At 56.2% G+C, this 18634-nt stretch overlaps 7 protein-coding genes across 7 annotated transcripts; 4 read left to right on the top strand and 3 right to left on the bottom strand.

Moving 5' to 3' along the window:
- Positions 1–153: 153 nt before the first annotated feature.
- Positions 154–1553, bottom strand: VTJ04DRAFT_3150 (uncharacterized protein; the record flags this gene model as incomplete). The annotated part of the gene is made up of 2 exons (XM_069361019.1): positions 154–1286; positions 1346–1553. The coding sequence occupies 2 exons, from the start codon at positions 1551–1553 to the stop codon at positions 154–156; spliced, it is 1341 nt and encodes a 446-aa protein (XP_069221671.1).
- Positions 1554–2164: 611 nt separating this feature from the next.
- VTJ04DRAFT_3149 (uncharacterized protein) lies at positions 2165–2893 on the bottom strand (the record flags this gene model as incomplete). The annotated part of the gene is made up of 3 exons (XM_069361017.1): positions 2165–2244; positions 2307–2669; positions 2740–2893. 3 exons carry the CDS (start codon positions 2891–2893, stop codon positions 2165–2167), a joined length of 597 nt encoding a protein of 198 aa, XP_069221670.1.
- A 732-nt stretch (positions 2894–3625) lies between these two features.
- VTJ04DRAFT_3148 (uncharacterized protein) lies at positions 3626–4813 on the top strand (the record flags this gene model as incomplete). Its single annotated transcript, XM_069361016.1, has 1 exon — positions 3626–4813. The coding sequence occupies one exon, from the start codon at positions 3626–3628 to the stop codon at positions 4811–4813; it is 1188 nt and encodes a 395-aa protein (XP_069221669.1).
- Positions 4814–5530: 717 nt separating this feature from the next.
- Positions 5531–6550, bottom strand: VTJ04DRAFT_3147 (uncharacterized protein; the record flags this gene model as incomplete). Its single annotated transcript, XM_069361015.1, has 1 exon — positions 5531–6550. The coding sequence occupies one exon, from the start codon at positions 6548–6550 to the stop codon at positions 5531–5533; it is 1020 nt and encodes a 339-aa protein (XP_069221668.1).
- Positions 6551–10382: 3832 nt separating this feature from the next.
- Positions 10383–12812, top strand: VTJ04DRAFT_3146 (uncharacterized protein; the record flags this gene model as incomplete). The annotated part of the gene is made up of 1 exon (XM_069361014.1): positions 10383–12812. The coding sequence occupies one exon, from the start codon at positions 10383–10385 to the stop codon at positions 12810–12812; it is 2430 nt and encodes an 809-aa protein (XP_069221667.1).
- A 1784-nt stretch (positions 12813–14596) lies between these two features.
- VTJ04DRAFT_3145 (uncharacterized protein) lies at positions 14597–16883 on the top strand (the record flags this gene model as incomplete). Its single annotated transcript, XM_069361013.1, has 2 exons — positions 14597–15172; positions 15231–16883. 2 exons carry the CDS (start codon positions 14597–14599, stop codon positions 16881–16883), a joined length of 2229 nt encoding a protein of 742 aa, XP_069221666.1.
- Positions 16884–17855: 972 nt separating this feature from the next.
- VTJ04DRAFT_3144 (uncharacterized protein) lies at positions 17856–18461 on the top strand (the record flags this gene model as incomplete). The annotated part of the gene is made up of 2 exons (XM_069361012.1): positions 17856–18078; positions 18424–18461. 2 exons carry the CDS (start codon positions 17856–17858, stop codon positions 18459–18461), a joined length of 261 nt encoding a protein of 86 aa, XP_069221665.1.
- Between the last annotated feature and the right edge of the window lie 173 nt (positions 18462–18634).

Genomic DNA, 18634 nt, shown 5'->3' with positions numbered 1-18634 from the left:
TGGAGGATTTAACCACCCCCCTTGAGAAAGTGGCCTTGAGCTTTCCATGCCTGCTAACATCACGAGTTGATCCAACGTACTCGATACCCACACACCCAACCATATCCATGGATCCTCCTCTCAGCCAACCAGCCTACGTCCATCCCCATCCCCTTATTCCTCCTCTGTCTCCAACTCCGCTTCCCCCTCCCACACCCAGTCCTGCTCGACCCCTACCGGAATCAACGGCCTCAATGCCATTCCATAATCCCCTCCATTCGGCGTCCTCAGCAGCGTATGAATATGAAACCTCTTGGGCTCCTCGTTGGTCAAGAAAACCCCCGAGTGGTGATCAAACTCGACCAACACCACGGGGCTCTGGATGCGGTAGTAAAACGCCACCTCGTCATCGTCATCATCTCCCTTGCTCCCCTCACCCGCAGCAAACCCACCGATCCAGCAAAAGTACGTCTCCCCAAACCACGCCTCGATATCCGCCATCTTTAACTCCTTCGCGCGCTCCGGGAGATAGAGCAGGTACTCGCGCAGTATTTCGCGGACCAGCTCTTGCTGGGGCGGGGGCATGTCGGCGACGAGGACGCCTTCGTAAGGGACAACGCGGTTATCGCGGTATGCGCCGCATAGGTGGCGCTGGTCGTCGCGGTTCCAGCGGCCCTTGGGCATCTTGGGGTCGCGGAGTTTTTTGTAGACCTGCGCTTTCCGCTGCTGGTCGGGCGGGAGGGAGTGCATCAATTGCAGTCCGAGCCGTTCTTCCCGTTGCAGGATGCGCACGCCCCTGTGCGGCCCGGCGTCGATGAGGTTGGGTTCGGCGCCCGTGAACCACGGGCTCAGCACGAGCTGGGAGCGGTAGAGGAAGGCGTTGAGGCAGAGGTGGTGGCCGTAAAAGCTGAAGCCCCAGGGCTGGGTGGAGCTCGGAGAGCCGAAGAGGACGAGGTTGTACGAGAACTCGTTCATGATTTTGGGAGCGGCGACGAGGGTGCCCAGGAAGCCGTTGATGCGCATCGCTGCGCGGGCTTTGCGGTAGCCTTCCGGGGAAAGGGTCGCCTCTAGGATGGCGAGGGCGGCGTCGCGGGTTGGGACATCGAGTTCGTCCAGGCGTAGGCCTTTGGGGGAGAGGAGGAATTCGGGGTTTGACCAGGACCGCCATTCAGGGGAGTCGATGTGGTAGGTGAGAGTGGTGATTTGGGATGGAGTGAGGAGGGAGAGGAAAGAAGTGGCTGCTGAGACAATCGCGTCGATGGGGATGCCCTCGTCTCGGAGGTGGAACAAGTCTGGGCGGACGCGGCCTAGAGGTGTAAGTAGGGGGAATTTGGTGACAAGGAAGGTTATTAGCATGAGCGGCTACCATCGTTGGTGATTCCCTTGAAGGGCTCTTGGAATAGTTTCCTCCAGTGCAGGTACAAGGCATGAAGCCATGGAGGGTTGCCGCTCTCTTTGAAGGCGGCGGCATATTCGTGAGCGTCCTGCTTCTGCATGGTGGTGAAGCGTGGCAGACTCAAGTCAGGGAGGTATTGGCGGTATTTACCGCTCCCCTCTGCTTCGTTCGAGGCCATTGTGGAATGTCAAGCCGCCTATGGGAGACGATTGAGGATGAGGAACCGAAGTGTGAGTTGGATGTGGTGATGTGGTGATAAGTCTACGTAGCGTCCAAGTCGACGTTGGACAGGCCAGCTACAGAGCTTGGGAAAGATCAACTGTCATCCTGGTATAGAACTCACTATCCCCTCAGAAATGTCAGGAGCGGACCGTTAAGCTGTTCCGGGAGCCTACCGGAATTTGAATTGGTCCCTAGTGCCGGCCATGGAGGCAAAACTATGACCCGTCACGGCTTTGAGCGGGTGGTGATGCAGGAACCAAGTCCCACCATGCTTGGATAGATGCATCGCTATGTTCGGAGCGGGGGCGCGGAGATGCCCCTCCCCCGCATTATGGGCCAGCGCGGAGTGACCGTTGTGGAATTCTTCCAGAGATTCGGCGCCACTACTCTGCTGGAATGGGCTGATCTGGGACATGTTGCTGGCCAGGTAATATGGGACGTTAGGTACCAGAGAAGCAGGTCTGACGAGGTGTTGAAGGATTAATCCGAAAGCTGGTGTACTGGGAACTCTTCTCCAAACCCAGGAGCATCGATAGTATTGAAAGTCTACTCCAGCACTATCCAATGCTACAATTGCTTGAACTCAACATGGAACAGATCAACTGACTTCCTCAAGACCCTCAACAATTCAATGTTGTCTTGGATTGCTTCAGCCAGTGTTGTTAGTCTTGGATCGTCGATGAAAGCTGGAGACATTGGCATAACTCACCTCCAGGCTTCGCCTTAGCCTCGATGTGTGCCTCCCTGCTCGTCCACCCGATGAGCATCCTCACCACCTTATCCTGCTGGGTAGTTGATTCCAAGGACAGATCCACGCTCTCGGCGAAGGAGCCCCCCTTGTAACCCTCCGGCTGGTTCGCATCCACGGCGGCCACAAAACGGCCGACATTGGCCACGAAGCCCTCCTCGGCGCCGAACGCCGTAAAGATCTCGGTGCACGGGGCAGAGACCACGGCGAGTACGTCCTTGGACTCTTCGCCCGCAGCAACGAACCCAAGGATCTCCTTGGCGGCGAGGGTGGCGGCCGTCTGCGATGCCGAGTAGCTGCGCGCTGCTTCGAGGTTGGACCATTCTGCATGCTGCATGAGTACTGAGCTCCTAGCGATGATGACGCTACAGTCTGTAAATGAGACTCAACTCACCAGTAGCCAGGATTCCAGTGTCCGGGTCTTCCATCTTGACGCCAAAGAAAGCCCGTTGGAAGCCGGCTTGTTGCTTCAGCGCATCGACAACCGCACTCGGCGGCTGCTGGCCACCAGCCAGGGCCTGGAAGACAACAGTTGGTGATGTGGCCATTGCAGTATGACTAGGATTCGCAGAGAAACTCGTGAGATTTGGAGAGGTCCGCAATGTACAAGATGGTGTTGTGGAAAGGTCAAGATGGTGTGATGCATTCGGCGATGACTTGAGTGGCCATTTATAAGCTGCACTCGCCTTGCCGAGCTCCACGCTTCTCAGGAACTGAAGAACCTCAAAGAATGTGCTCCCACATCAATACCTTACCAAGTCCATGCCATACTTGCCCCGACTCGGTATCTCGGTGTCATCAAACCAACATTAGCGAGTGGATTGTGGCGCTGATGTGATTGTTAAAGTTTAACTGTAAAAAAGAAGTGCGTAGGCAGAAACCCGTGGGCAGGGCAAGAGGGCACCATGTTCCTTCCCTTTCTCAAACAACAGAGGACATCGCGCCTTCCGTTGCCTGAAAAAAGAAGAGGATGACGATGTTAGGGGAAGGGTTACTTGAGGAATCAGACCTGGGTGATGCCTTCCCAGAAAAGTCGTCACGCACTGAAGACGGTTGTGCATCGGGAAGACAGGAACAGGCAGCATCCTTCCCTTCTCCAACAACAACAGCAAACCCACATTCACAATCCAAGCTGACACTGACCTCAACTGACGCCTCGCCCTTCCCTCATTCAATTTCCCCCGTGTCCCTGTGTGTTCAAGTCCATCTGTCTGCGGTACCCGACCTTCATGGGAACTCTCCGAATCCCGAGCTCGCCTTCCTGGATACCGCCTTCCTCCATGGAGTCAGACACTTTTGACACACAAAAGTCCGATCACCTTCACAACTCCCTGAGCAACGCATGGGCCAGCTTTCTCGCCGCCCAGCACTGTTCTCGTGAGATTGCCTCGATCCAAAAGAAGGTCGACCATCACATCGACAATGTGAACCGCTCCATTGCATCCCTTGAAGCCAGCTTTTCAAGTCAACGGACTCAACACGCCGTCCTCTCTACCATTGTCACCGAGCTCAAGTCCAAAGTCGATCGTTATGACAGCCGGCTGGACGAGGTTACCATCCTGCAAACGAGGCTTTCGACTCTGCAACAGGACCTCACCAAACACAGCGAAGATACATCTCGGAAAGTCAACGCCCTGTCAGACAACATTGAGGCGCAGCAGACAAGCCTTGCGAATTTGCGGTCAAGCACAGCGCGGGACATCACTTCGATGCAGGAACAAGTTCGGCTGGTTTTGAGCCGAGTGGGCTCCATCCAGGCAGAGTTGGGCGAGGCGAGGGCGGAGAAGACAGCTTTGATGGAAAGGCTTGTTGGACTCGAGAACCAGATCAAGAAGCTCGCTCAAGCCCAATCTCAGGGACTTATGGGGGACATTTTCAGGTTTTTGAAAGACATCCTCCCCCATCGAGACGCCCTTATGAAGCTCTTGAGTGAGACAGGCAACAAAAGCCAGCGGAAAGACGTAGCTCCAATGCACGAAGAACTGTCCTGTGGTTTTCAAATTGACTCGGCCATTCAAGCAAGTCAAGCTGCGGAGCATCACATCCCTTACGCACTCCGTCGCAGCCGAGGAGATCTGCAGCAAAGTAACACCCAGCCGTCGGCCACCACCAAGCGAGAAGCACCCGAGCATCCCCAATCACCACCATCCAAGCGGGCCTGCTCAAAGCCGGACCCCAGGGAAGTCGTCCGCTCCCTCTTCATCGAGTTCAGGAAGCGCTACAAGACCGACCCGCCCAAATCAGACACGGTATTCATCTGGCAGTTTTTAAACAGCGTCGAGGACGCAGCGATGTCCAAGTACATCCAGGAGTCACTTATCAAGATACTCCCAGAGCACGTAGCTCCCCACCGAGACAAGCGCAGCCCCAATCCCCAGAAATATATCATGGTCTCCAGGGAGCTGTCGTGGACGGTGTTTCGGAACGCGTTGGCCAAGATACCACCAATGCCTTACGAAGGAGAGTAAGGATGTGTGAGGCAATGCAGAAAGTGTGAGAATATGTATGATGTTTGATGAGTGAACATTGCCGGGAGCCAGGGAGCAAAATTGCCAGACATCTTTGCTGGGTTTGTTGTACCATCTGTAGGTTTCTAGTGCTTCATGTGGGAAGAACTTGAGGGATTCTTCGGGCACATCGTCATCAACGTCATGTCAGAGTAGAGAGTTTATGAGGGTGAACCAACGAACGGACATACTTACACACCTGCCTCAAGCTAGCATCACTATTCGGCCGTCGAATCTGTGAATTCGTGCCTTGATTCATGCGTACCTCAGTGGACCTGGGTGATGGCGGAAAAAAGCTTGAGGTCCTGTGATTTTTTAGGAGAGAATGTCATCGCCTTACTGCCATCCACCAAGCACATCAGCGATCTCATCCTAAATACGTCTGCCCAAACGCCGACTCAAGTGATTTGTCATCGCATCCTTACTTAGACTCCCAAATACTCCTTTGCCTAATGAACCTCAACCCCAAAGCAAATCTTGCATGTTTCACCGTCTTCCATCCTTCCGATCTTCTCCCTCCTCCATCATCCAACAACCCTCAGCTTAATAGCCCGAGTACACCCGGATCGAGTTAATCAGCCAGTACGCCTCGTTGAAAGCTCCCGGGTTCTGGCCGACGTATTCCGGGCATGACACCCCACCAGCCGCCTGCATGCAAAGCCCGCCGTCCGCGGTCCCCTAGGTCGCGCCGGCCCAGTCGCCGCAGAACGTGGTGTCGAAGATGAGATTGTGCTGCCGGAAGTGCTGGTCGAAATCGCACGTGTCGCTCGCGAGGAAAGAGGCGAGAGGTTGGCCCCAGAGAGATGGGTTCATCATGGCGGGCGCGCTCGAATAGGCGTCATCATTATTATCCGTTTGGTTATGGCCGGCGGGCGAGAAGGTGTCAGTCAGGTCGATGGTGAGGTTATTCAAGCTGCGATGGCCATGACGATGACGACGAGAAGGAGGAGTGATAGCAGAGACAGAGTGCTCCGGATCGGCGAGCTGTATGGCGACTGCGTCGTTGCGGGGGAAGAACCAGACCTTGATGTGCCGGCTGGTCCACTCCATGGCGAACACACCGCCGCCGTTGGCGTTGAACTGCGCGCCGTACGTGTTGGGGGTCTCGGTCCACTGGCTGCACCCCATGAACCCTTCGCAGTCCTGGCGCATGAGGACCGTCCCGGGGCGGGCGCCGCCCGTGTCGCGCACCAGGCACCCCGGGCCCGTGTGCAGAGTCACCATGTCGAAGAGCTGGTTGTGCACGCCCTCGATGATGTCGATCTCGCCCGAGTTGGGCCAGTCCGGGCCGAAGCTCCAGAAGGCGGGCCACAGAGCGCAGGAACCCGCAGGGCCGACACCCGCAGGCATATGCTGGATGTCGGCGACGAACAGGCCATGGGTGTAAGCCTTTTTGGAGGACACGCGGACGGAAGCGCGCCCGGCGGTCGTTGGGGTGGTGTAGTCGACGCCGAGGTAGATCTTGCGGTTGTCGATCCGGGCGAGACCGGTGGCATTGGCGGTCGGGAAGTCGACGTACTGAACGAAGCCGTGAGTGGGATCGGAATCAGTGAAGAAGTCGAAGGCGGAGAAGAAGTTCTTCCAGTTGTACACGTCCACGAGTCGGTACTGGGAAGCCTGTGAGGGGACGGGGAAAACGGCGAGAATGCCCATGATGAGGGGAATCAGGGCGAAAAGCCCGATAGAAGGCCGGGCCATGGCTGCGATTTTGAGCCTTGATGTCGTGTCGGTGGTGGCGGAGAGAAACTGGATGGGCAAGGCATGAATGATTGTGACACCGAATGTTGTTGTACTCGCTGGAGTTGGTCAGAAATTGTTGACAGGACACAAAGAAGAGGAAGAAGTCGATACTCGAGGAAAAGCTCAAGTCCGTAAATCTGTCCCAAAGAACACCAAAACCTAAACCTACATCAACCAGGTCTGAACCTAAACGGACGCGAACTTAAACTTGCACCCCAAGCTTCATCTGAACTTATACTTTGCAAGACTGTGATGATTTCGCGGCGAAAGAGTATGCTCACTGAAAGATGAAGTCTATCCGTGACGACGAGAGCCTCAGGGGCGTTTCTTGATCATCCGCGAATGACACGGCGAAGATATCCCACCCTCATACCCGCCTGTTCATGAATGATGGCCACTGTCTTGGGAAACGCCAGTTATTGACGCCGTGCCCTACCCGAGGACCTGATATATGACATTCAACGAGCGTATTTGAGAGACTACGTGGATCCGATGCATATATCACTTCATTCGTATGTGCTACTCGACATGATGGCCTCGTTACAATGGGTCACCAATGGAATTGCGATTACCTCAGCTGTTGGCGCACGTTTCCTGGCCCAGACTCTTCTGGTGTTGCTGCCATCTGTCGTCAGTCGTGCGGTGTCCTCAAGGCTGGCTCATGTGAGTTCGCATCATGAGGATGTTCATGACCCGTCACTCAACATCAAGGGCAAGTACACCACAGGACGTCAGGGACGCAGATGGTATATGGGACGATGACAGATCCAACAATCACCACGCTGCACTTCATACTCGGGTAGGAGCTCGGAACTCTATTATGATCAACGAACGCCCATCCCAACCGGTGTCTGGCATGATCATCGGCGGTAGCTCTCACTTCCAAGTCTCTCATGACAGCAAGCCATGTCCAACCTCAGAGCTACCTTCAAGTCAGGGACCTGAACCACTTCGATACCAGTAACACGGAGATGGTACATACCGGGTAAAATAACAGGCCTGTTTTACAACCATGATCAATTGACTGAAGACCAGTGGTAGTGGGCTTTCTCCTCGACAGATAAGGGTTGAGAGAAGCAGACGGGTCAGATCAAGGACGTCTACATCGGCAGAGAGCTAACCTATCGAAACGGCATGGTTCTATGTACAACACCGTGCCTTTTTGCCCATAAGCTCTGAGTGCTACGGAGTATCTCCTTGTTCTTCCACCGTTCAAGACCTCGCAGAGCATCTTCGTGTTTACTTGCTTCAGGGGCTCTGCCGCCTCAGGCAAAAGGACCGCCTGAAGATAGACACGGGATGTTTGTGGAGGTTGGAATATTAAACTGCGGATAATTACTTCATAGAACAGTGAAGACATCTTTCACGAGAAGCTGATGCACAGGAGGTTGGATTGCTGCGACCTGCTATAGTTGGAGGACAGCCCCTTGGAGTGATTATGGTTGCATCGGATAGATTCAGCCCCATGCAGTGCAGTGCGACGGCGATGGCTGAGCAGCAGCGAGCTGAGCAAGAGAAGCGTTTCTGAACTTCAGATGAAGAGTTAGCCGTCAGAAACACCAGAATTTGTCACTGTGGGCGTTCTGTCCTCATGACGATCGTCATCGTCGTTTTCGTGGCCGTCGTCGGGTAGCCAGAGCGTGATGCAGAGCCGCGCGCGCTAGGTCCTGCAGGTACACACAGCAGGTACGCTGTCCTCTGTGCGGGTGACGCATGTATGTACAGAGCAGCGCCGTTAGGTCCCTCCTCACGGCTGAGGCCGACGATATTGGCCGCTCCTATGCAAACCCAAACCCTGATGTCATCGTCTCCATTTTCGTGCGAATCACGCGCGCTGTGAAATGCCAAGAACAAGGGAAAGTGGGGAAATGGGGAAGGGAAAAAACGGACCTGCCCGGTCCTTCCATCCTGCTCCCCTGGCCTTCCCACCCTCACAACGGGCTCCGCACAAAGGAGGCAGGCGCTCTCTCCCTTCCGGGTTAGCGTGGCAGCCCTGGCCAGGGTTTGGGCGTTTCAGAAAGAGTGAGGGCCCGGGCATGACGGCTTCGATTCGATGCCGGCTCCGTTCCCTGGGACATGGCCACTCCATGATTCCAGGTTCGTGGCCATCCATCCACCCGTTCGCGCGCGCTCGCAGCTCTGGAGGGACAAGATCAACGGTGCGTTTTGCTGTGACGAACGGCTGAGCGATGCGCTTGGATGGCCGTCACAAGGCCATACCTGCTAACTGTCATTTTTCTTCCCACCTCTCATCGGTGCTCGACACCGCCATGAACCCAATCCCTTGGGCCTCCAGCGGCTCATCCTCATAGTACTCCATACCTAGGTATCGGTGATTCCCATGCAATGCTGCTTGATGGATCCCAAGCCCATCCGTGGTTATGCCGTTGTCGGATTCGGTTCCGCCGGACGGGAGCAAAGGAATCCATTCATTTCTCTCTGGGAAGAAGTATCTCAGTTTTCGGGCCGGCCAGACTTCCAGAAGCAACGTTGAAGGGCATCACCAACAACAGCAACGGATAATACGACGGAGGAGGAGTACGATGTCCTCCCCACAAAGTCTCCCTCAGCTTTTTTGTCCCCTTTTTCTTCGGTGAACACTGCTCAGCTCGCCGGGAGAAGCAGGCCTTCTGCTGGGCAGTGGCATGCTCTGCGCAGCCCGTCGTACTGCAGTTCGTCGTCCTCCATCATTGGACGAGCACGTCGACGGCAACCCGAACCGGCATGATCAAGGTACCAATCTGCGCGGCCGGGACCCCTTGCATGCAGCGCCATTGGCATTCCTGATTCGACCAAAACCCCCATCCAGCTCCCAGACGTTACCACCCTATCCCATGCTCAGACCTCCTCCGACCCCGTTTCCCTCATTTCCCCGTTTCTCCTGGCGGAGGTCTGCTGCTTGACGATTGGCACTCTGTTCGGGTCGCCGTTCGTGGGATCTGCTCCAATCCTCCCGACCTCCCTCCCGTCCGTCCTTCTTCCCTCCTTTTGATGAACGGAGGCGGGTGCTTGAGAGAGCCTGTGTTTGTTGTTTCGTGACCGCGTCTCGTCCGGGCTACCTTCAACTTCCCACGAGACCTTCTTCTTCGACTCTTTTTCTGATCGACGTTTCTGAAAAAAAAAGACTTGTCCGGCACAACAAGTCTGACAAACTTTGCTCGTTTCTACTTCAGCCACACCTAGGTGGGCTCGATTTGTCACCGTCCGAAGAGACAGAGCCCCTTTTGAATCCCAGGGGCCGTGGGAGCATCGCGTGTTTTCATCAAACGCTGGTGGCCGAGGGCCCTTCTGATCCACGTTACCCCCCCCTCTGCCCCCAAATTCTCAGACACCAAGCCCTCCAGGTGGCTTCCACACGCGACTTGTTTCTTCGCCCTTTCGGTGTCCTCCCTACGATCGACCGCTGGGCGTTCTCAGCCGTTTTGTTCTTTCGGAAACAACCACGAAATCCTTCTGTCGATCACTTCTCTCTCCTTCCCACCCGCAGGAGCCGGTCCTCCAACTTTCACTCACATCCGACTTGACTTTCTCTTTCTCTTGACAATCCACACCTAATCTGACCGACGAAGCCGACAACGAACGGCGGCTTCGAGGTCATCATCTTAGCACCATCGTCGGGGACGATTCAGTTTTTAACTGCCTGCTTCCTCAATCGCTTGATCATGTGTTGCTGACGAGGACCTGACTGCGGCTATTTCGAGGCGGGAATATCCTCAGAATTGGAGGAACAGATTCCACGAGTCGGTTCAACAGCATCCACCGGCGCGTGGAATTCAACAACAGAACCACGATGCTTCCTCAGCCCAAAACGGCGTTGAACAACGCCTGCTCGGTCATTTTCAACAACACGCTCTACACATACACGGCCGATGCATTCCAGGCGCTGCGACTAGAACCGGGGGCGAAATGGGAGGAGTTGCCGCAGGGTGAACGGGTGACGGGAGGCGTGTGCGTAGGGGCGAATACGGGGACACCATCAACATCGGCATTTTTTGTGGTTGGCGGGAAGAGCGACACCGAGGGGTATCACGGCCTGCAAAAATTCTCATACGAGACACGGACCTGGGAGTCGATCCAGTTGGCCTCGCCCGTCACTCACCAGCGGGTAGGGCACGCGGCCGTTTACATCAACGCGACGGACGCGATCCTCATCTACGCTGGCCGCCAGGATGGCACCGAGGGTTTGTCGACGCAGACATTTACTATCGGCGCTTCTGCCCCTTACCTCGTCGAGGCATACGAATCGATCGCGCCGCCGCTGTACAAGCCCATCTTGCTCCCCTGGTCGGCCCATGAGGCTGTTCTGATCGGCGGGAGCGTGGATAACCGGCAGGTGATGCTCTTTAACGCCTTCGAGCGGAGGTGGGTGGACTCGGGGGCAACCCTTGGCGTGCCGTTGCCCAAAGACACATCGGCGATCCAGGCTGTCCTCATCACGGGCGACGACGGCTCCAAAAACCTCCTCACCTTCGACATGACCGAGTCACCAAACTCGGTGAAGCGGACCATCTTGTTTAACGGCCCCGGGCAGCCCGTGGTCGACGCGATGCCTTTTCGCAAGCGGTCGCTGCGGCGGAAGAAGAGACACGACAAGGCCTCGGATCCCCTGACGCTGTCGACCTGGCCTGCGTACAACTCGACCTTGGCGCCCACGGACACGAGATCGAATTACGCGCTCGCCCAGAGCCCCGACAACATGGTGGTCATTGCGGGTGGCAACGGCGACTCGGACCACGTTTTGTGCTTGTTTAACGCGAGGCAGAACTGCTGGGAAAACGCCGAGTCGACCTTTTCCCAGGTCAAAATCCTTTCGGACAACGAAACGACGACGACAACGACCTCGGCGGCTACTTCATCTACCGCACGACCGACTACCACGACATCGGCAAGCGTCTCGGCGACGACAACGAACTCGGTTGCGACAGAGACGCCCAACGAGGCGGCGACTATCTCAGACCCGAGCGGCGGTAAGCCAACCCCGGACAAGGTCCTGGGAGCCATTTTGGGAGGCGTCGCCGGGTTGGCAATTTTGTTGTTGCTTGCGTACATCTGCCTCCGGCGGAGGAGGAGGAGGCGGCAAGCTAATCTCGAAGCCGGTCACATTCGGCGACCGAGCGGCTCGTCCTCGAATGAGAAGGACAGCGTCGCATTCGGGCAGAATAAGGGCGCCGGCATGTTCCGCAAGCACCAGGCTTCGGGCTCTCAGAGCTCGTTCTCCTCCATGGCCATTCTCATGGGCCGCCAGAACGGTCTGAACAAATCCTCCAACTCCCGCAAGCCCAGCAGCGAAAGCCGCCGCGACTCCTCCGACAGCACCTTCAAGGCCTTCAAGTCGACCATCAGCAAACCCATCCCGCAGGGCACCACCTCTCCGATGGCCGTCCCTGCATTCGACCCTCACCCCGGTACTCGCATTGACAAGGGCTCGTCCATAGTGACCACAAACAGCGCGACGCTCAGGCCACGCAACCTCACCACTGGCGGTGCCGACGGCCAAAGTACGGCCCGCCGCAGCTCGGGCTGGAACCGGTACTGGTCGGGCGGGTCGGCGCTCAACCTCCTCGGCTTTGGCAACAACCGCCGCAGCAGCAACAACAACAACGGCGCGGCGAACTCTCGTCCGGGGACTCTGGTGTCCGAGGGCAGCTCGCACTACAGCGGCTCGCGTCGCATGACGCAGGACAGCGCGACCGTGCCGCCCCTTTTCCCCGCCCGGCAGCCGGTCCCGCAGCAACCTCCCTCCATTGGCAGGGAGGATGAGCCGAGGCTGTCGTTCAGCCGGGTGAACGCGCAAAGCCCGACCATTGCTGTGTACGGGAGCAAACTGAAGGAGGAGATGAGCGGGAGCATCGAGGGCTCGAGTAATAACCAACACCTCCGCCCGGTCAGCGCGATCAGCGACATGTCGGCATCGGCCTACTCGAGCGGCATCCCGGAGTCGGTGGCGGATGCGTGGGATCCGACGGCCATGAATAACGGCGGCGGCAGCAACTTCTACGGGGCCGGGAGCAACAGCTCCGGCGGCACGGGCAGGACTAATATGAACAACATGAACAACAACCCCTTCTCGGACGCATACTCGACGCCGCTGGCTCCGCCCGCCTCGCAAGGGTACAACAACAGGTTTACTCCGGGACCCGGAGTACCCTCGTTCAGGCAACAAGATCAGCAGAAGACGGTGCGAGATGATATGAGCTGGCTCAACTTAGGCGGTAATTAGTGGAGGAGAGGAGGAGGAGGGCTTCTTTTCCCGTCTTTTTTAACTGGGGTTCTGTTCCATATACCACCTCGAGCAAGCATCTCGTTTTTTTCCCTCATTGTCTGCTCTCTCATTTTTCATCATTTGCTGGCGTCTGGCCTGCCATCGTTTTATATATATCCCCTCTGTGTATATCTTTCTTGTTTGTTTCTCTTCGCATTCCCCCAACTGGAGACGCGGGCTCAGTCACATACCTCCCTGGCTTCGTTCTTTTTAGTTGTCGGCTGTTGTTGTCGTTGCTGTTGTTGTTGACTCTTTGGTGGAAGAAGGGGAGGAAGTTAATTTTTAACCTGCCAGCTTTTGCGGGCTGGCCCGGTGCGTATTTTTGTGATGAGTATGATGGACGGAGGGATGGGAAAATGGGAAAGGGGAAGGAAGCAAATCTTGTATGTACATGTCCCGCGGCAGCAGTTGGGCGTCTGTTGGTGGCAGTGGTGGTGATGTACTCGTATACTATACCAAGGGCCTCTGGCGCACGGATTGCTTGCAATAAAGACAGGTGTATATACCCTATTCTTAAGTCCAATCGGTCGTGCCTCCTCAAAAGCTCTCTGGGTATTTGAGCCGGAGATGTACTTCGCAGTAACCCTCAGAAGCCCGGTGACCCCCACTGTCCGTGGGGTTTCGATTTGTCGTCGAACATTGGTGGTCGTCCTGAACCATGCATGGCAATCCGAGATGGCCGACATGGGCGGCTCCTCGGGATCTGTGACCACTAAGTGCTACTCGGTAGCAATGGACGGAAGTCAGATGCACAACTCGGTTTTGCAGGTGGTACCTCTACCGCCATTCGATCAAGCTTCTGTACCCGCTGTATGTATGTACATGTGCACCTGTACAGACATCCAGCGCGGAGGCATGGTGTTTTTGCGGGGAAGTGTTGTTGGTTGGGCGGGGCTGGGAACGGGGGCCATGACCTGGACTTTGACGGATGGAACCGGCGAAGTCGAGACTGTCTCCCGCATCAATTGCATTTGTGAACACAAAGTGCTGAATGTGTGTGTGGATGGAATCCCACCTTTGATGGAACTCACAGAAACTTACAGCAGGTCCCGCGTGGGGCGATGGAGCTGGAAACACAGCCCGGCAGAAGGAAGCGGCGGTCCCTGTTGGCGGGGGTAACTCGTAACTGTATGTAGTACCGAGCACTCAGTAGAAAAACCATCGCCAAGGAAAAAACCCGGGGTTTAGCCTCGTTCTCGGCCACTGTGACTCGGCCAGGGATCCGTTTTGCCCAGATCCCGACTCATTCAATATCTGCTGCGGCCGCCCACCTTCAATCCCGCGGGTTCCTGGCAGTGGAGCGTCGTCGCTAGTCGGAACGAGTACTCAAGTTTTGTTGACGACGACGACGCTTTGCCATCGCATCACCATCAACTTTCTCCGCGACGACAGGACTTTTGGCGGTTTTGTGGCTCGCAAAATTCACGCCAAATCCGTTGCCCCGAGCCCCCGGTACAGTACCTCCGAATCCGGGCTGGCGCGCGAACATCTGACACTTCACGGGACTGTTACGAGATAAAGACGGCATTCGATTCTGTACCTGACCTGACCTCGAATTGCGCACTACCTACGCCCACGGATCCTGAGAATCTTCAGCTTCTCGCGCCGAGCGTTTCGAAAGCTTGCCCAGGGAGGTTTTGGTGTACTCACTGGGATCACCTCCGGCATCTGTTTGCGCTGCGCCAGCCTCCACCGTCTGGTGTGACATGGACTCTTCAGGATGGGCTGTCACCGACAGCTCAATGTCCACCTCGACCGATGATGGCTTCCAACAATTCCTCGACATGAATACCATGGACAACCTCGGACAGACCCTCGACTACCACTTCCATGGCTTCCAGCAACCAGCCGGCTCCCATATTCTCCAGCCTCACTCCGCAAACCAGCTGGATGTCTCCATGACCGGCACAGATACACCAATACTCCTCTCGCCTGCCGTCTCTTCCATGCAGCAACAAATGCCTTCCATGACAACCTCTGCGCCATTCCAGGCCCTTCCCGCCGCTATGATGCCGCCTCCCACTCCGAGCGAGGCTCTCATGAATAGCCTCGACGCCCAGATCCAGTTCCTTCAGCAGCAGAAGATGCAGCACCAGCAGAGGCAGCTAGAGGAACAACAAACCGCTTTCTTCGCCCGCAATACGGGTTCCATAGTGCCCCCAACGCCCCAGAGTCTCGAACTCCAACCGGGAACTGGCCAATTCTATGGGACTCCGTCGCACAACGCGGAGCAGCGACAGAAGCAGCAGCGTCAACAACAACACCAACAACATCATAGCGCGGACTATGGGTACCAGAGGATATCAGAACAGTCAGACGTAAGAGGGTTTGCTTGTTATCCACCGTTGAGGAGGCTGGTTGCTGACTTTAGCGCAGATGTCGTTCACGCCACTTGTGTCTCCGGCCGTTACGCCGCTGGATACACAGTTCTCGACCGAGTCAGCATTCGCTGCCTCGGCCGCGTACTTCAGTCCACTAACCTCGCCGGCCCTGCACTCCCAGAATGATTCCCTCTCCATATTTGAACCCTTGCGCGGCCCCACGAGCTCATCGTCACCTGTGGAGATGGACCTAGGCCCGGCCGCCGAATCATCCATCCCGAGCGCGACGCCCGCTGATTTGACCAAGAAACTGCGCAAGAGTGTAGCCAAGGCGAGGGTACGGTCCGGCGTGAAGCAGTCGCCCATCTCAAAGCCACAACGCCGGAGGACCGCGACGACTCCCAGCCTGAATGCTCAAGCCCTGAGCGAGCTGATCGAGACCGCCGAGGCGAACCAGGATTCCCAGCTCCTCCCAACGCCAATGATCCAGACATCCTCATCATCCACGACAACGGGACCAACTGACACCGAAGATTCGGTGTCTCCCGAGCCGCTGAGCGACTCGGCGCCCGCCGTCGAGATGCCCCCGCCGCCGATTCCTAAGCCCCGGTCGGCGAAGCCATCTCCATTCATCGCTCCACAGATTGGCGCCGGTACCAACGCATCGCGGCAGGCCTCCCGCGCGCCCGGGTTGGCATCCCCCGCCACTCCCGCGTCGCTGATGAAGTTGAGCTCGCCAAGTACCCGCGTGGTTGGGGCAAGTCGCCCTGGTAGCCAGGAGGCGGTTGAGACAGAGCATATGGAAGCTCTTGAACTCCCAGAGTCGATTAACACCTTGAGCGAGGGCGCTAATTGCCCCACCCCGACGCAGCCCGCGCGAGAGAAAGCGTCCTCCAAGACACCCTATCTGGCGCCTCTGCCATCGCCTTCGATCACCAAGCCTTCAACAATAACAGCAACCGTGGCACCAGCCAAAAGCCCCCAGCTGCTCCCCGGCTCGAGTTCCGCGGACCCTTCAGCCACCTCGAAAAAGACACCCCAACTCCTCCCCCGCAACGCCGGTATCAGCAGCTCCAAGAAACGCGGCAGTGTCAGCTCCGTCCCGATTTCCCCGGCGCTTCTGCCCAAGATCTCCCCCAACATCAAGCCCCTCCTTCCAGGCGGTCCCGAAATGGAAGAGGCGGCCTCACAACTGCTGGCCAGCAAGTCCAACTACCAGCGGATCCTGGAGGGCAGCACTCTCCCGGGAGTTTCGTTCCCCAGCGAGCTGTCGGCAAATTTGACGTCCAAGAGAACGTCGCACAAGATCGCAGAGCAGGGGCGGAGGAACCGTATCAACTCGGCGTTGCAAGAGATTGCGTCGTTGTTGCCGCAGCGGCAACAAGCACCCCCGACCAAAGATAGCAGCGGGGGAGAAGACGGCGGGGATGCCGGGAGCGAGGGGAAGAAGGAGGGCAAGGGAGTGCCGATTAGCAAGGCGAGCACGGTCGAGATGGCGATTGAGTATATCAAGCAGCTGCAGAAGGAGGTGGCGGCGGCGAATAAGAGGGCGGAGGAGGCGGAGAGGAAGTTGGAGGCTGTTGCTAAGGCGGGGCGGGAAATGGGGGAGAATGGCGGGGAAGAGAAGAAGGGGGAGGAGAAAGAGATGGAAATGAGAGAAGTCGGAGAGCAGGAGAAGAAGGTTGAGGAGGTGAAGATGACGGAGTGATAGATCCGAGGTGGTCCAGTCAAGGACTCGAAGGGCATACTATCAGGAGATGTGTGAGGGAATGGATGGGCGTGTGGGATGGGAAAAGTTTCATACGGCGTTTTGGGTATGCTAATCATCGCGAGCCAACAGGCAGTCAGGGTTTTGGATTTGGTCTACATAATTCTCTTCGTTTCAGAGTTGGCATATAGTACATCATTCAGTGAGGGCAGCGCCCTTTCTGGATACCTATGTTCTAGTTCATAGATATATCATGGCATCTAGCTGGATCTAGCTGGAATTAATGATGGGCATTGACAGCCGCTGCTCAGCAAGAGAGCCGATGAGATCAGTGCCGATCTGAGGTTCCGTGGGTGTCCCAATGTTGATACACCGTTGCATGTTACGATCATGAGAGACGCCAGGTAAAATGAACCCCTCCCCCCCCCCCCCCGATCTCAATTGGCAGAATAGTGCCCCGGTCCTGAGGAAATTTAGCTGTCCACGAGGCTGTCCAATTCTTACGAACTGGCCCCCAAATCTCGGGTTCAGGTACAGTGCTTTTCAGGCTGTAAATAATTAGGACCCAGGAGTAAGCCAGCTTTGCCGTGGGGAAAACACACGACCTGGATAGAGGGTAAAGTGCTGCGTCATAGGTGGCGAAGTTCCCGGTTGATTGTCGTCTCCTTGACACCACCTCGGCTTTTGGGAAACGTCAGGCCACGAGCCGTAAGCAGGCTTCTGAAAGTGGGCTGTTATCATGGATGGGAAACCATAGCGAATCCTGTCGCTATCAGTTGCGAGCTGAGGAGTATATATCTCTGTGGTTTTGAAGTGTGTGTCTGTGCTGCTGTCCTCGGACATATCAATCAAACAAACCAGACAAACATACGAGTACACACAAAAACAGTCAGACTAGACGTCAGTTCTACCTTTATCACACCCACCCATAGATATCACATCAACCTTTCTTCTCATCGTCACAACGACACTATGGACCCCCACATGGACCCAACCCACATCTCTCAGCCCCCCGCTGCCGGCAAGATTCAACACCAGGTCGACCCGGGACCGGATGTCGATCCGGACCTGCACGACATCACGGCTGCGGCGCAGGCTGCCGAGACGGAGATTCTTGAGGCGATCGAGAAGGATAGGGAGGAGGAGGAGAGGCGGTTGAAGCAACAGCAGAAGAAGGAGGGGTGCGGGTGCGGGTGTAAGGCTGGTGGGGAGTGTGGGTGTGCTGGTTGTGGTTGTGGAGGTGGGAAGTGTTGATAAGGGGGATGATGAGTAGCGAGGTAAAAGGATGAGATATATCGTAAGGAGGATGGTGCGCGGACTTCGATCAGGTATGGAGAGTTTGGGATTGAAGGGAATGATAAGAGGACGACGATCTTGATGATTCTGGAGCTTTGATATGCGTATGATCAAAAACTTCCAGCTGCAATGAAAGGGGATGTTACCCACTCGAGTTCTCGAGGACGTTAGCTGAGGTGCCCGGTTGCTCAAAAGTTCAAAGATACGGAAAGAGTTGAAGCTTCTCCCGAGGTTTCGTTTGCAGGTTCTCAAGACATGGCCAGCACGCGAACCGTCTGTTAAGAGTGGTAGTCGACAGAATCAAATTTCACATACAAAATGCCGGCCTGCACTCACAGCGGGTCTCTAAGGACGGCACCTTTCCTTCTTGATATGCTGACCATGTTGGTGTTGGTGATGGGTTGGATGTGGCGGTTGCCTACCAAATGTGGCGCACAGTGCACTCGCCACACTGT

Source organism: Mycothermus thermophilus (assembly GCF_041956435.1).
Source record: "Mycothermus thermophilus strain CBS 625.91 unplaced genomic scaffold VTJ04scaffold_2, whole genome shotgun sequence".
Lineage (NCBI taxonomy): Eukaryota > Fungi > Ascomycota > Sordariomycetes > Sordariales > Chaetomiaceae > Mycothermus > Mycothermus thermophilus.
Note: the sequence above shows the minus strand (reverse complement) of the source record. Positions and strands in the feature narration are given on the sequence as shown.